Source organism: Lytechinus pictus, chromosome 15 (genome assembly GCF_037042905.1).
Source record: "Lytechinus pictus isolate F3 Inbred chromosome 15, Lp3.0, whole genome shotgun sequence".
Lineage (NCBI taxonomy): Eukaryota > Metazoa > Echinodermata > Echinoidea > Temnopleuroida > Toxopneustidae > Lytechinus > Lytechinus pictus.
Window position 1 is genome coordinate 7917081 of NC_087259.1, and position 17385 is coordinate 7934465.

At 35.9% G+C, this 17385-nt stretch overlaps 1 protein-coding gene across 1 annotated transcript; it reads left to right on the forward strand.

Annotated features, from left to right (window-relative positions):
• The first annotated feature begins 512 nt into the window (after positions 1-512).
• On the forward strand, positions 513-16670 carry LOC135156880 (golgin subfamily A member 1-like). Its single transcript, XM_064110656.1, has 8 exons — positions 513-594; positions 3361-3949; positions 6670-6838; positions 7700-7830; positions 8333-8452; positions 10619-10767; positions 11765-11876; positions 16494-16670. Exons 2-8 carry the CDS (start codon positions 3746-3748, stop codon positions 16668-16670), a joined length of 1062 nt encoding a protein of 353 aa, XP_063966726.1. The 5' UTR covers positions 513-594; positions 3361-3745.
• Positions 16671-17385: the final 715 nt, after the last annotated feature.

Below are 17385 nucleotides of genomic sequence, written 5' to 3' on the forward strand. Positions count from 1 at the left end.
AAGACTAAGGAGAGAGATCTATATAATTATACACAGTGCATGAAGAGAGAGCGAGAGAAAAAAAAATGATGAAATTATTTGGGACTATTAGGTTTGCTTGATGTTAATTTGGCATTTTGTTTAAATCAAACTTTACACGAAACCATTATGTAGGCCCACATATTTTTTGTTTTTACTTTTTAAAGGCATGTGCTGTTCTAATGATCGACTTATCAAGAACTTTTTGATGCACGCCCCCCCCCCCCCCCGGCCCAAAATACCCTTCTATGGAAAAAAAAAAGCAGATTTGAAACTACACAAGGTATATTTTCTGACTTAACAGTATTGGTACTTCACAGAAAATTCCACATTCCAACGGACCTTGGAGTAGTCTGCTATGTAAAAATAAAATATATAAACATCCATGAATGACAGTACTAATCACTTAACACGTTTTGGAACAAAAATTTCCAAAATCTTGATTCGTTGTGAACTTGCCACGCTTCGGGACTGTCCCCAAACAAGGATGACCTCATCATGCCCTTTTGGGTGACGTCATCGGAAAACAGTTTGAGGATTCCGTCTGAGTTGGCACTTCCAACATGGCCGAATTCGGTGAGTATATTTTCAATATTTTATAGTGTTTGTTTTGCTTTTTAACGTAAATGTTGTGAGCAAGAATGTTAAGATTATTTCATGGTGTGAATGAAACTCTTGACCATTTCAGTACTGAATTATTTGGTTGAAACAATTCGCTGTGAAGAGTGAGAATAGTTTGTAACAAGACCGTATTGATGCGAAGATAGCTATAGCGAGATGCCGCTGTGTGTTTGTGCATGAGAATCGAGTATGAACGGTCGGGCGCGCCAGCATTTAGCGGGGCTTGGCTTCCCTGGTTCCGTAGCGAGTAGAGTGGTGAGACGTGTGATGATGCAGTGTCATAACTCATATGTTGGGGAATGAATTATGATCATGAAGGAGTTACACTTTGTTTTCATTGCTCTGCCATTTTAAACCTGATGAGGCTAAAGAGTGTTTTACCCTTTGCTTGGTCTTACGTGTTAAATAGGATGTGATCGTTGTAAGATGTAACTTGTGTTAGTTTGTCACTTTGTGCATGTGTGATCGGCGCAGAAAATGGATCGCTTCTGTCACTCTGTGACAGATCGGACGGACCGTCAATTCTGTGATGATTTTTGCTGATTAAACAACAACCTTAATAATTGAATCTTTGAAAGGTTGTGTTCTTAATACCCATCTGATTTTCTACTCATTCTTGTTGTATTTGCAATTTTTGCATCCCCTTTTACATCAATTTTTCAGTCAATCATCACGAAGTTCCCATACAATCAAATTGTAATTCGAACTTTTCCATGGGGAAAAAAATAAAAAAATAAAGTAATTGTTAGATTAGATATTGCAAAATAGTTGTTGAGAGACTACACGTATGGTATGAACAAGCACAGCAATGCTTTTAGTTGGCAATGAATATGCTTTTCTCAGCTTCTCGGCTCCCTGAGTTAAAGAGTGTTATGATCTACAGCTTGGCCCTTGGGTTTAACATTGTCTTTCTAATCATATTCCATGTGTGATTGCTGCATTTACAATAAAGAGTATCTGAAAATAAATCTCTCAAAAACATGCACTGTACGTACCTTAATATGAGTATTAACCCTAACTTACATGTACCTTAAAATTTTTTGTGTTAAATCCACCATGCAATTTTTTTCTTAATGCGACATTCACTGACTTTTTATTTTCAACTCTCACACAACCTTTGAGACCAAATTTGTGACTCCTGTATATATGCTGTTTAGAAATGTACACAGTCAATTGGTCAATACAAAATATGTTTCCTGCTGAAATTCATAAATGAGTTATTATTTTTTCTTCCATTAGCAGCAGTCATTTAATTTGATGTTATTTATGGCCAAAATAATATCACTTTTGATAATATCATTTTTCTTGAAAAAAACAACAAAAATAAAAAGAACAAGAAACAATTAAACACGATAAAATACAAAAATTAATTTTGGTACCAGAATTTTTTTCATTTTCATTTGTTAGGAATGCTATAAAGAACATTTTCACCAAAATTCAGCCTTATTTAAATGCAAAAATATAATTTCATGAATAAATTAGCATAAAATAAAACAAATTTAGTGCAATCTGATGCCATTACATAGATTATATCATTCTCTACCTTCGTACAAATGCATGTTGCAATCGCATAATCCACGGCCGAGATCTCATGAATTTAAGCTCACAAGATAGCCCAGGTCTAAAGTTACTGTTAGGGTTAGTGGTATTACAATAAAACATACAAACAAAAGAGATACTGACTGTATGTGTGTTTCAAAAATGTGTACATGTAGTGTTCCCTTTTCATGTGGCAGTTAAACACTAGTCTTCAAGCACAGACTCATATTTAATACTTCAACATATAACAAGAAAAACAGTGCTTAGTGCACTGATGGGGTTATCCTGGGTAAACAAAACGAAATAAATGATAAATAAATAAACAGGTCTGGAGTGAAGACTAGACCCCAAAGGCTCTGTCTGGTAGAGCCAGCCACACTACATAGTGATTCCAGTCTCACTAATTCAGACTCTGCACTATGCGAATTGCAAATTGAATTGAATTGAATTGAGGTTTTATTATCATTTCAAAATCCAAGGGTCTGGGCCTGCAGACTAGTTAAACACCGTGCTTCACTACAAATATGTGATGGTAACAATCTTTTCCATCTACATGAACTGTGAAGGCATTACCTAGCCAGCAAGGAGTCAATCCAAATTTCCTGTTTGAGATGTTAATCCTGTGTTAAATCTAAGGCTTCCTCCCTCCTCTCTGGCCACCTTTCCCATGCTAATGCAGGATCATCATTAGCAACTAATTTGTAAAAGAGACGGCAAACGATGAATTTATAATTGCTGTGATCTTTGTTTCATCATTCTTATGAGTTTCATAAAGTTGTTCATAAGTTACGAGCAACTTTACGAACAACTGGTGATCCTTCCTTTTTTTTGTCTTTTTTTTTGTCTTTTTTTTTTTGCTAAATAATACACATCACATTTTCATCATTGGTGTTGATGTAGTTCCTAGGAAAGGGTCACCCATCTTTTGTGAAGTTGCTTGTAACTTACAAACAGCTTTATGAAACACCCACCTAGGACATCACATTCCCCTACAATGTATCTCTCACCCCTGTTCTCTCTCTCCCCGCTGTTCCTCCCTATACTTACCGGAAATCTTTTATTCTACCTTCATGAATTTGAAGAAATTATTTCAGTAAAATGTATAATGTAATTATAATTCAATAATATAACTTGCTTTATAGATAATGATAAAATCATATTTCTTTTCCATTTTTTCCCCAGCCTGCATCTGCATCAACCACAACTTGCAGAACTGAAATCTGCCATTGCAAATTAAGCTGAAGACTTTGCTTTGTACATCAATACTGCCAACTCCAAGCTTGGATCCATGAAAAGACAAGAAAGAAGTCTGCCCATATCGGATAATGCAGTTATCAACTTATTCTATTGAGCGAGACAATTTATACTTGAACACTGAGTGTGGAATACACAAAATAGTGCAGAACTTTTTGCTTTCACTTCTCATAGTGTAAGGAAGCAATTAGAAAAACTTCAGTCTTTCGCATGCATTGGGTGGTGTGAAGAATTCGAAAGGAGCCTTTAGTGTGGACCTCTCGTCTTTTCTGGACCAACTTGAAGTGGAGGATATTGGTTTACCCTCAAAACTATGTTTGCCAAGTTGAAGAAGAAGATTGCAGAGGAGGAGGGGGTCCAGGAAGGGGAGCTCAAGCGCACCACCGGCCAACCTGGGGTGACCACCGGGAGGAGAGAGAGTCTGAGGAGGGCGGGGGAATCGTCGTCAAGCCTCAACTCCTGGGGGAGCACGTCAAGCCTCAGTGGGGCATCGGCTGCTGCTGCAGTTCCGAAACAGGTAAATCATCATAGTTTTGAGTTTTAGATGATTATTGATAGTTCTTGAAACCTTTGGGAAATAAAGTAGCATTCTTGGTTCCGACATTAAAGAGTCATTCATCCCCCAAGGTACATGTAGTCCAGTTTGGACCCTTGTGAGAACAAAGCCAGACATAGATGGGAGGGGGGGGGGCTTTATAAATTCATGTTATCTCATATTCTGAAGTCCGGTTTTACTTAGGCCGTGGTCTAACTCTGGGCTAAAATTATGGGGAGCCAAAAATGTCAAACATTTGTTCACATTGTATATTTCTAAGGTTTATTGTGATCTTTCATCATGCTTTAATGAAGAAGAAATCCATTGGAGGTTTGAGCTACTATTTACAGATAATAATTGATTATTTGAATATCAAATGAGCAGATAAATTGAACCTGTACCATTAGAGATTTATTTCACAATTGGCTTTCCATAGTTACATGTAACCCACATCTTTAGACCAGAGCTTAAACTAAATCCAAGTTCAGAATATGAGCCCTTGTGTTTGCTGCTACTGAGTGGGATGGGGAGGGCTGGCAGGGGGAAGCGTATTTTCTTAATTTCTCAGCAATTACACATTTTCTACTCGTCATTGGGTAGTCGGTACATATATTATTTCAGTCCCTTTTGAAGACTTTTCTTTGTAAGATACATGTAAGATATGCATGTACACCATTGATTATATGCTCCTGGGTAAAACAGGTGTTTTCTTCTCTTCTTTTCTTCTAAAGCACATAGAGACGTGATGTTGTCACAGTGATATGCAATGTTTGTTATTATTATTAAGCCTGAGTCATATCGATTATTTTGAAAACCGGTGTTCGACAGCTTTATTTCGATCGAACATCGATGCATCGAATATTGAAGGCGGGGAAATTTAGTCTTTTTTTAGCGTCGATGCGCTATGCATGCACTACGCACTGACGGTACGTGCTGGCGATGGCCGGGTGAGTGTTGCACAAGCAGATGACAGAGCAAATTTCGTTTGTATTTTCCATGATCACAGAACACAAAAAAGGCCGGGGACCAATGCAGAATTCTTCCCAAAATATCTTCAACAATGATATTTGCAGATGACAACATATAAGTTTAAAATGAAACAATAATAAAGACATGAATCACGCAGAGTCGATCCGAATGATTTCCGGTCAACTAGCATTAGCAGTCCAGACTCGCATTCACCAGTCCCGTCCGCAGCCCCGTACACTCACTCTCCCGAAACGACAGGCGTGCTTGTCAGCGCCAGCACACAAGTGCAACCAACGGAGAGCGCTGTATAAACTTGCCTGAAATTGTGCAGTTGGATCCAAAATGAGTTCCAAATAAATTTGTAATTTTCTCTGGATTTCCAAAATGAGTTCCAAATAAATTTGTAATTTTCTCTGGATGGTCATTTGAATTGCTATTCAATGCTGATATAACGATTGTGAGGAAAGATTGTGGAATATGAGTTATGACGATGTTCGAGAATTAATCCTGATACTGACAACCCATTTTGTTGGACACAATTGAGCATGCGATCGAAATAAATACGAATGTTTCGAATCAAGCCCTAAATTCACATAAATTATTACGATTTAACAAGATTTTATGGTCATACTAAGAATATTGACGATGTCAGCAAAGTATGTTATGTTCATATGGAAGAATTAATACTGGCATTATTTCTATTGTTATTCCATCTCTGGACGTCTTCTCCGAGCTAGCTCCGAGAAAAGAAGCACAATGCGCATACGTGTTAATTCGATGACGTATGACATATTTTCCATTCATGAAATCAGAGCCCAAAGCCTTGGGCACAAACTAGCTTCAAATTGATGGGAAAAAAATATAAAACGAAATTTTCTCTGTTTTGTCATGTTAGTATATGGGGATATAACGATTTTGAAAAGAGTTTTTGCATGTAGACAACGTTCGAGAATCAATCCTGACGTGATAATTATTTTTTTTCAGACAAGTGCACTCACTCGACTCAAGTCGATCATCATGAGATGTCCGCCATTGAAAATTGAAACGAAATACAAACGTTTCACATCAAGCTCTAAATTCATATTAATGATTATCATATGTAAATTATTGTTAAATATTACGATTAAATAATGTTCTGTGGTCATGATATTAATATTGTTCATGAAAGCAAGATTTATTTTACGTTGATCGCGTCAATTTCCGGCCATTTTCTGGTTTGATTAAAGAACAGTACTGCGTATGCACGATCGATGGCCATGACTTCCATTCATGAATTCATCATGCATAAACTATCTCGGCACGAGCAGACGAGTAAGACTCGAACTATGATCGAAAGAAACTTCAAATTAATGGTGAATAGGCATCATAATTACACAATCGGTTTCATTTTGGGGGCAATAGAAATCTAGTAAGTAGTAGTCAAATTGGACATTACTGATATTTTGATGACTGATTGTGTGAACCAAACGAATCGGCCGGCCGACGTAATTTTTTTTTTTTTTCGATGCACCGATTTTGCCAAATCTGCACCAGTGTTCGATGACATTGATCGAACACCGATTTTAAAATCGATTCGACTCAGGCTTAATTATTATATATTATCTTATTCTTATGAAGAAACACTTTGGTGGTAATTTCATTGGATTCTGTTTGATCACATTGTTAGATTATTATTGTATTCATATTATTCATATATTCATATGATATTGATCCTCCTGCTCCCCCTTTAACAGCCAAATGATGTATTAAGCGCCAAACACGAGAGACTGCAAGGAGAGTTGGCAAAGAAAGACGAGACGATACGAAAGCTGGAATCCAAGCTGGACGAGTATTCACTCCTGGTAAAAGAAGCTGTCAGGGATAAAGAGAAATCACAACTCCTTCTAGAAAAGCATCAAGATGGTAAGAATTTCCATTGCTCTTTCATAAACAAACATGAGCAAAATGATACATTCATACATAAATGCATTAGAATAGAAATCTGAAATCAGGTCTAACTTAAGCCATGGTCTGACTCTGGGCTAAAATTATGGGAAGCCCAAAAGGAAAATATTAATTTTGTATATAAGGTTTACTGTGCTGTTTAATGAAGAAATTTGTTTGAGCTACTATTTCACAGATAGTTATTGAATATTTGAAGGTCAAACGAGCTGATAAATTAAACCTGTACCATTAGAGATTTATTTCACAATTGGCTTTCCATAGTTAAGGGATAAAGAGAAATCACAACTCCTAGAAAAACATCAAGAAGGTGAGAATTCCCATTGATTTTCCGTAAACAAACATGAAATGATACATTCATACGTGTAGGCCTACATAAATGCTTTATAGGATAGAAACAAAATTTGCATTGGATTTGCATGAAATCTCATTTCGTAGAAATATTGGGTCTGACGTGCACTAAGAAAATATTGTCTATTTTCTGGACTACGTACCTGAGCATTGCACATTTGGTCTCAAAATTGTCACAAGAGGTAACAGAATAAGTCGTCAGACGTCGGGCGTGAGCTTTTCATGTTACAGGTTTATTTTATTGTGAAAAATGAAGAGGGAGGCTAAATCACCCTTCCCAAATTTTTTTTTTTAAAGGATAAATGTATTCTGCACACAATCACCCCAATAATGGTTTCAAGAATATAAGGGCTATTTGAAACTGCACTGAGGATAAAATCACCTGTTGATTCAGGTTATTTCAAATTATGGTGAGTTTTTCATTTGATCAATTGATAAATATTTTACATTTATGTATGTACTGTATTCCAGAGGCCACCAAGAGAGTCCAGGAGATTAATGAAGAGTTTCAAGCTAGAAGAGCAAAGATGGCGGATAAACTCGGCCTGGCTATCAAGAAGAAGGAAACGGAACTTCACGATAAGATGGCAGCTCTAGAAAGTGTGAGTACTGTTTAATTTTTAATTTTCATTTGTGATAGATGAAATAAATAATGCAAAATAATTTAGTTCTCATGTCCACTTTGCAGAGAGCTCAAGATGCTTTATTTTCTGATTTTTTTTATCACTGGTTAGTAATAATGGTTTTTTTTAATATAATCATTGCATACTTGAAACTCAAACAAATGTATGACAAAATGTTATTTATTTTAGCTAACAGGCAATTTTGCTAATGACTGGTTCCAATGACTAGTTCTACATGTATATACCGGTCATGGTTTTGAGATGAAGTAGATTTAACAAATAACACGGAATGACTTCACTATCTCATGAAACATATGATATACATCATTTTGCTTGGGCATTAGAATAATGATCCACACTTTGCAATAATTCAAACGCCCTCGGCGTCACCTCGGGCATGTTAGAACTTTGTGTGTTTAATTCGTACCCATGCCCTTGCGTGCATTATTTGTTTGATATTCATCTTGTTTGAACTTCGCAGGAAAATGCAGACCTCCAGGAGAAGCTCAAGAAGGCGGAGATGCAGAAGTTTTTGAAGAGAGAAGACAATGATGAACTACAAGGCTTCCAGATACAAGAACTTGCCAAAGTCAAGCATATGGTAATTTACATCTCTTGTACTACATGTACATGAATGCCAAGATAAACAACAATTCAGTATACATATTTGGCAGGTGCCACCCCTTAGTCTGCCAAGAAAAATGATACAACACAGACATATGTGGCAGCGTCCCCCACCCCCCCCCACCTCGATCATTCCCGCAAGGTAGTTGCCCAGTCGGTGAGGCGTGTGCCTTTTAAACCAAAGATTGTGGGATATGTTTAAGTTCATCCCTGGGAGGTGCTTGTTTTGTTATCTGCATTTAATGTTCCCCTCCCTCGTTTCACGAATGCAGGCTACATGTACATGTATCTTAAAGTGGATAACACTTTGTCCCTGGATGAGATGTTAAATGGGGAGTTGTGTGTAGAGAGGAGAGTCACCAACTCTGCCTACTATGAACCCACTGCATTTTTCATTTCAATAAGAGCAGGGAGAAACTTGGTCTAGTGATTCAGTTTGCTCCCTTTTTTTTTGCCTTCTAGAGTTCTGGCTCAGGAGCAGGTTCTTCTTTGACTTCGATTTTTTCTATCTAGACTTCTTTGACTTCTTCTTTGACTTCAAATAATTATTATTTGAATTGTTATCAGAGTACCAGAAGCCATTCCCAAAAGCTTTAAAAAAACTCACTCCAGACTGGATATTAGGAAATGATAACTGGAATAAATTCCCAGAAGCAGCTATCAAGTCTCCCACACTCCTCACCTTTCAACAAAGACTATCAAAATTGGGTTATCAATGGGCCAGGGTTGAAAATACACGGGAGCAACGAGCGATTCCGCCCTCGTGTGCTTTGGAATCGCACTCGTAACTGCCCAAAAGTACCGAGCGACTCTCAACATGAAAATCGCTCCCGTCCGCCCCCATCCAGTCTCCCTTTACGACTGCATATTAGTTGAACAGACAGCCCAGCGCCACAGCAGTTTTTACTTTCATGCATCGTCGCATTCTGACTTGCAACTGAGTGGATTTTTTTTTTAGAATCACGGGCGCGGCGCTTTAGAAAAATACGTATCGAGTTTCAAACTCTCGATATCCCTTGTACTATTTTTCAAAACGCTGCGCGGCACCAGGTCTCGCCGTAACTTTGATAGCAAAAAATTTCCTTTTCTATTGGATTAATTTTATAAGATACCATCCTAAATTTGCAAGAAAATAAGATGGTGAACTCTGAAGAAAATCACAGTTTTTTTATTTTAGAGTAATTTTCGGAGACTCTACTTCTCAAATCTGAACTAAGCCACTTGGTGCTCTGGAAATTTTGCGTAGATCCCGCAATTTTCAGACCGAAATTAGGATTTTCTGTGGGGATTTTTGATGAGTAACAGTCAGTTCCCGAGTGTATACATGTATTGGCGCTAATGCAGTTTCATACCCACCTGTGTTGCGGTGATGATTGACTGTGAGCTGTGTGTTGCGGTGATGATTGACTGAGAGCTGTGCTATGTTAAGTGGCTGAGCTGCGCTAGCATAGGTATAGCATAGCCTAGCCTAGCTTGAGAAATAGTTGACATGGTGACCTTAGCTGTCAGGTTGTGATGCATTCAATATATCATAAAATAATTTTCAAGTGAGTTTTCAAAAAGTATTTATGAAAAGGATTCCTCTGAATACAAATTCTGTTCAATTTGATAAACTTCATCCTTTTCAATTTGATGGACGAAATTGTATATTATTATTTGAAAAAGAAGTTAGAACGTCCATTTAGTTTAATATACTAGAAGTTATGAGATACAAACAATAAACATTAGATCTACATGTAAATGGACAACAATAAAGAAAATAGTAATTCAACATTTAATAACAATGAAGAAAAAATAAATAGCAATTAAATAAACAATGTTTAACAATAAATAAATTTGTAAACAAGCAGAAAAATCTGTGATGCGAAACCATGCACTGAATCATTTTTTTTATGGCTCTTGAAAACTGAAAATGGCTCTCGTAAAATGAAAAATGGCTCTCCTTTATTTTTCAAAATGGCCCCCTAAAAATAAAAAGTAATTTCAACACTGCAATGGGCTAAAAAGCCCCCCAAACCTTGCCACAGTCATACCTATCTACGTGAAAATGGAAGTGTGGCACTTTAAGATATTTTATTTGAATTTTTTATTTGGAAATGTGTTAAAGTTTACTTTATGATCCAATTGTTTATTTTTCTTCCAGTTTGTAAATAGTCAGGAAGAGCTTCATAAATCCAAAGCCGATCTAGACCACACCAGGGAAAAACTAGAAGAGAAGACAAGACAGCTATCAACTATCGAGATTGATCTACAATGCGCCCAGAGCAGCTTATCAAGTGTAACCAAAGAAAGGTATGATGACACAGTGGTGATGTGGATCCTGATTGGCTAAAATTTGTCATGTGACCGGTCATTTATTTTTAACTAAGAGGAAAATTTGCTAGTTACGACTAGAGATTGGGTGGTCCTTTTCAGGACCAACACTCGCCCAAGAAAGATACATGGTGTACCGTGAAACCTACTACACTATTCTTCTTCGCCATGGATACCTTCAGAAGTTCCATAGTTATGACTAGTTCCTCTGACCAGTCATTGTTGTGGGATGATTTTTGGAGGTACACTTGTTTTGCTATAGGAAGTAAGTTTCTAGCAATGCCCCATAAGATTAATTCAAGCCCTGTGTTAATGGTGACACAACATTTGCTCCTGCGACAATTGCTCCGGGCTTAATTTTCTCTAAGATGTAGGGTTTAGGGTTGCAATAGCTTCTTCTTATGTTGGTTTGAGTGGCGATTAGTCATATTTGACTATTGTCGCCATTGACTCTATCTATAAAATCTCACTTCTCACATAATGATATTATTACCAATATAATGTATACATATATGAAATATTTTTCTTGTGCATCCTTCTAATATGAAAAAGATAATTATTGTATATACATGTACAAAAGTTTGTCGTAACTCTTGTCAAAATGGCATATAAACAAATCTTCACCAAAAACAAGCCACTATCTTCAGCTCAGTTCCAACTAGTTGCGCTTGCCCTGCCCTTTCAAAGATGCAATCATACCGGTCAGCACGGTACATTGTGCCGATTTTTCGGACATAAATGCCTAGGTCACCCATGCATAGACGAGGGGGCGCTAGTGTACCTGTGCTTACAGGTAGCGATTTATGTTAGGTTTAGGGTAGGGTATCTTGTTAAACCCAGGGTTGAAGTTATTAGTTCGATTAGTGTGTGGAATTTAGAGCGGAGCAATTGTCGCCGGAGCAAATGTCATGGAACTATAGCCGCCTCCATCCAAACGCCATGTTTGATATTCAAATATTTTCTCTTGATTCACTAGGGATGATTTCTTAAAGGAGAAGACTGAACAGTCGAATCTGATTCGTAAACTCGGCAAGGAGAAGACGGCCTTGGAGGAGGCCATGAATAGCATATCAAAAGAGAGTCAAGAGGTAAGGACTATAAAGAATCATACTAGTCAGAAGTTAGTCATTCAGTTCGACAGATGTGACAACAAGTTTGTCAGGCATTGGGAATTAGTGATAGACGTAAGGGATGCTACATGTATGTGAGTCCAATATTTGTGACCTTGTCAAAAGTTGAGAAATATAAAGTAGAATCAAGTTGGTTAGATAATAATGACCTTCAAGTTAGTCAGACATTAGTGATGACTAATGGTAAGTTAGTGAGGCATTTATGATTATTGTTTCAAGTAGTTTAGACATCAGCAGAATTAAATATCTAGTAGTCATATGAAATTGAGTAATCAAATTACATGTACATTCATTTAGGGACAGGCCATCAAAGCAGCCTTCCATTAATACTGTGCTTTTTGTTCTACTAACGTTGAAGAAAACATGCTTTTTTGCACTAATGAAATCAGAGAGGATATATCACAGTGTAGTATTACAGTTGGTGATAGTTGAATGACCAAAATTTTGAGTAACATCCATCTCTAGTTAATAATTTTGGATTCTTGTAAGCTTTACTTTTTTAGTTATTGTGCAATAGTGACAAACAATAATTTTGTTTAGGCTCAGAATCTTGTTTATTTGTCTTTTTAAAATCTTATTTATAGCTTATCAGTCTCTTACAAATTAAGATAGATATGTGAATATGATTTCTTTTAAATATTGGCAGGAATTTTATAATTTTTATATAAAAAATACGAGAGTTTATTGTAGAAAACCTCTAGATGTGCATGATTTAGATTTGTTTTGACATGCTTAACTGCCGACTTTCTATTTTAATAGATTTGCTGTTTGAGATTATGTCCAATGCTTGATGTTAGTGTCCTTTGAATGTTTGATGCTTCACGTTTGCATGATATTTTCATGTGTTTGTTTCATTTTTACTCATTCTTTATCCTGTCTGTTACTGCATGCTTGATGAGTTTGATATACTGCTACATTAATCACATCATTTATTAACCATCATGCTATCCAAGAGCTTAGTCATGCAATTTATCATTCATTGGTCTGCATTCAAATGATGACATTGTGGGTTCCAAAAGAAATTTATCAAATTTCACAAGCGCACTACACAAATTCCACTCAGTCAAAATGAACAAAATTTTGACACAGGCTACATGTAGCTTCAATAATCTTTATTAAGCACATGTCAATAATTAAGAGATTGGTTTATTCACAAAGAGGCTGTAGCCCCTCAAATCAATTGGATCCGGAATCCAAAGTCACAAAATGGCAAAAGAAAGACAAATGAAAATGAAATGGGATTAAACCAAATGGTTATTCTTTGCTTGACTGCTATTGAGTCCATTTATGCAATATGCTTATTTTACCTCAATAGATGTGTTTAACATGTTAATTTGAACTTCCTGTAACTTCTTAGTTATTGAGGCAATAAATTAAACATGCCTATGGTATACTGTGAACTTTGATGAATTGGTAAGTTTGTTTAATCCCATCTCATTTTCATTCGTCTTTCTTTTGCAATTTTGTGACGTTGGATTACGGAACCAATTGATTTTGAGGGGCTACAGCCTCTTTGCGATTAAACCAATCTCTTAATTATTGACACATGCTTAGTAAAGTTTATTAAAGCTAGCCTGTATCAAAAAATTAGTTCATTTTGACTGAGTGGAATTTGTGTAGTGCGCTTGTGAAGTTTGATAAGTTTCTTTTGGAACCCAGTCTAGTAATACTAATCCACACTTCATGCTGCAGTTGATGCTGCGATATCCCAATGGGGTAGCCTGGGCTCATCTTCCTCTTCAAAATTTTCCAGGCACAGGCCTCCACATACATTTAACCTGTATTCACTTGGTCCACGAGCAAATAGTCTAAAGGCCTGGTCCCACTGGCCAGTGGACACAAAATGTATTCATAACAGATACCGCGGACAAGCAAAATTTTGTGGTGGCTCCATCCGTTTTCATCCACTCCAGACAATGGACAAAATGGGTGAACAATGAAATCACAGTGGACGGATGCTAGATAGAGCGTATGAAACACGTATGCAAAGAGTACACGAAGGATACAAAACTTTTTCCAACAGAGGGAAAGATTCTTTTTCGTTTTACATGTACATCCTCTCTGCATCTGTGAGTGCAGTGGGACCAAGCCTTAATTTTTAGATCATCTAACACAATTATACCTAAACCTAATTGGTCTATTCTTAATTTGGTCTAGTTACCATTTGGTCCAACCATCATTCATTCTTTCATATAGAGTACTTACTTGGTATGATTGTCATTTTTTTTTTTTTACCCAGACAATCTAATTTCAAGTTTGTCACTTTGTCATAATGAAAATTTGGTTCATATATTTTCAGTTTTTAAAGAAATATGGTTCAGGTTGTTTTCTACCTCGTTTCATTTGAGTATTTTGTCAACTTTGAATAGATAAATATTATCACCCATCTTTTTTAGATATTCCATGTTCACCTGTTTGTATATTCTTCCTTTCCCTGCTTCTTCTTCGTTTCTCATATTACCTCTTCTTTTTTTCTTCTCTTTGTATTTCTTCTTCTTTGCATATCTTCCATGTTCTTTCTATAATTACTCATGCTGATCATTTCCATTATTGTCCGGATACTAATGTACAATTAATGTTACAGTTATATTGATATATATTTTCTACTCATTTAAAAAAAAAATGTTTGTTTGACTGTAATATTTTCATTTTTATATTGTCAATAATCCAACTGAAATGGTTGTGATGAATATATAAATAAATAAATACATAGATAAGTAAATAAATAAGTAAATAAATAAATAGATAGTAAATGAATGAATAAGTAAATAAATAAATGGATAAGTAAATAAATAAGAAAATAAATAAATAAGTAAATGAATGAGTGAGTGAGTGAGTGAATGAATGAATGAAATGAATAAATAATCGGTGTTTGACCAAGTGAAAATTAGACCAAATAGTAGACTAACATGTCCAGGTTCACACCTTTGCGTTGCGGTCTTGCATTCAGTTGCATATTGCCCAAACACAGACAATGGAATCTGAAGGCAAAACAATGAGATGAAACCAGCTATTGTGAGGTCAATATGCAGAGTTATACAGAGACCTGGTGTATTGCTTTTTTTTTTACGCAGCTTAAACGCAAAAGAGTTAGCCAGGACTTGATAAGAAATCACTCGCTAATTTTTCTTCATTATGGGTCAATGAGGTCTTTAATAGTACATTGTCATAGTGTTCTACGTGTATTTGCAGTAAACTTTCATTTTGTACTCATAGGTAGAATCCATCTAAACTCTATATTCATATTATTCTGTCATTTGGAAGATAGATTATGGTCAAAAGGGTATGCTCATGAGTGGAATCATACATGTATGCGTTTAGGTGGGCTAGAGGCTGTAACTCATTCATCAAGTAATAATTGTTTGTTCATCATCGCATATTTCATGTCGTTTTCAAAGAGGTTGGTTTGGTAGTCATTTTACTCCATACATGTAGTACAAGTCAAAATCAATAGATTCATCCTTAATTCTTGTAATAACTTCAGAACTGTTTGATGGATTTATTTTAGAACTCTGTTTCAAATTTGGTTCATGTCTAAAAAAATCCATGTTTTTTTTTTTTTTTTTTTTTCCGCTTGAACAGAATTGCTTTTTATTAGTACTAAGTGCATTATCATATTAAAGAAATAATTTGGGTTTTTTTTATTCTAAAAACACTAGCATTTGATTATCAAGTGTACTTATTTTGCTTCACCAGCTACCACACACGAACACTTAAAACAAGGTTGCTGAGTTTTTTTGTTTATGGACTTCAAATGTTAGACTTCATATATGTTGCTGATATCTTTAAAAAGTAAAGTTATGTATGTTCAGGTATTTCTCCTGCAGATATACATTGATTGGGGAAATGAGCAGTCGTACATTATTTTAAACCGAGTATTAAGGTCGTTGCATGTACATGTATATATGTACTGAAATGGCTTAAATGTACTGGCAGTTTTTCTTCTTGCATATTAATTTACAAGATGAGAAAGAGCCATGGCTCTCTTTAATATCCTTATTCATTTTTTTACATTCTTTTTCCTACAATTTATGTGTTTCCAAGGATGCTTTGGCTCATGACTGTAAATAACATGGCCTATCACATTATTGCTTCCATAACGTTTCGAAATCTTCAATGGAACTATCTGTGTCTTGTATTACTTTACTCAGTGTGAAAGTAATTTTTAATTATTAATTTTTCCCTTTTTCTTTTGAAAGCTTATGTAATTTCACTTAATTTTTCCCTTTTTCTTTTTTTTGTTGTATGATTAATTTTATAAGCTTTTTATTCTCTTGGATCTTTTTGAGTTTAAATAGTTCTTATCATTACTATCATTCTATTTTGCCATCCTGATAATACTATCAATTCAAATAATTATGTTTTTCATACTTTCCAATTAATTCAAATTTCTTTGTTAGTTCTTCCATTTTTGGCTTACATTTTCTTTATATTTAATCATTCTGTGAGTCAAAATACTCATCACTCCATGCATCGCTTTGGGTTTATTTACTTTTCAAAGTCTAACTTGTTTTGTAATTCATCACAAAGAAGAAAAAAAAAGCATTTCGAAATGATTTTCAATGCCTTCCCAAGACCTCTGCCCAGGTTGTTTTACTGCAAGAGAAATTAGACCACCAAGACGATGCCTACAACTTGCTCAAACACAACAGTGAAATTCTTAGAAATCAGGTAGAATATAGTGTCATTGTGTATGTATTCATGATTGGTCAAATTAACAATTCATATAGATTAACAAATATTTATGTGTAATGACTTCACTTACCATGTTAAAAAATCTTAAAAATCAGACAAAATTTACACCCACCTATAGTTTCTTTTACATGTACTAGGAAAGCGTTAGGACACTTTCCTAGTGTGTTATTATAGAGCAAGATATTTTTGAAAAAATGTTCGAATTAGATATAGAAATCTTCAGAAAATTCATTTTGCCCAATCGATCATGGGCCTGACAGCCACTGGCAGCACCAGATCGACATTGCTCTACATGGGGGTCGGGTCAACTCGGACCACGGGACATCTCGGACCGCGGGCCGAGTTGTCCCACCCATTACGAGATTTTTTTTTCACAAATCTGCGTCTATTTTTCCGTCATTTCGTAATTTCTTGTAAAGATTTTCTAGAGATATGGTCTGATGGTAATGTTCTTCACTTTCTATTACTTTTTTTCGCTGAAATAAAAAAAAAGGTGTAATTTTAGGCGTTTTTCGACAGCTCGCGATTCCCATAGGCGCGCGTGTATTAACCGTGTCGGTGCTCGGCTCGGCCCCACTCAACAACTGACTTGATTTTGTGATCATTTCTCCTCAAGTTACCACTTTTATCGCAGGAGATGGACTTTCTTGTATTCCATTAACTCCATTTTCTCATCACAAGAATAAAATTTGGTGCATTTGCACGATTTTGTTAAAGTTTTTCACCTTTTCTCTCTGGTCGCAAGAAGCGAACAACCGATGAACGGTCCGCT

Bases quoted from the DNA above. Each gene is read 5' to 3' on its own strand.
- LOC135156880 (XM_064110656.1), top strand. From the start codon at position 3,746: ATGTTTGCCAAGTTGAAGAAGAAGATTGCAGAGGAGGAGGGGGTCCAG. The intron at 3,950-6,669 runs GTAAATCATCAT...CCCCTTTAACAG, and splicing joins CTGCTGCAGTTCCGAAACAG to CCAAATGATGTATTAAGCGC. The intron at 11,877-16,493 runs GTAAGGACTATA...TGCCTTCCCAAG, and splicing joins TATCAAAAGAGAGTCAAGAG to ACCTCTGCCCAGGTTGTTTT.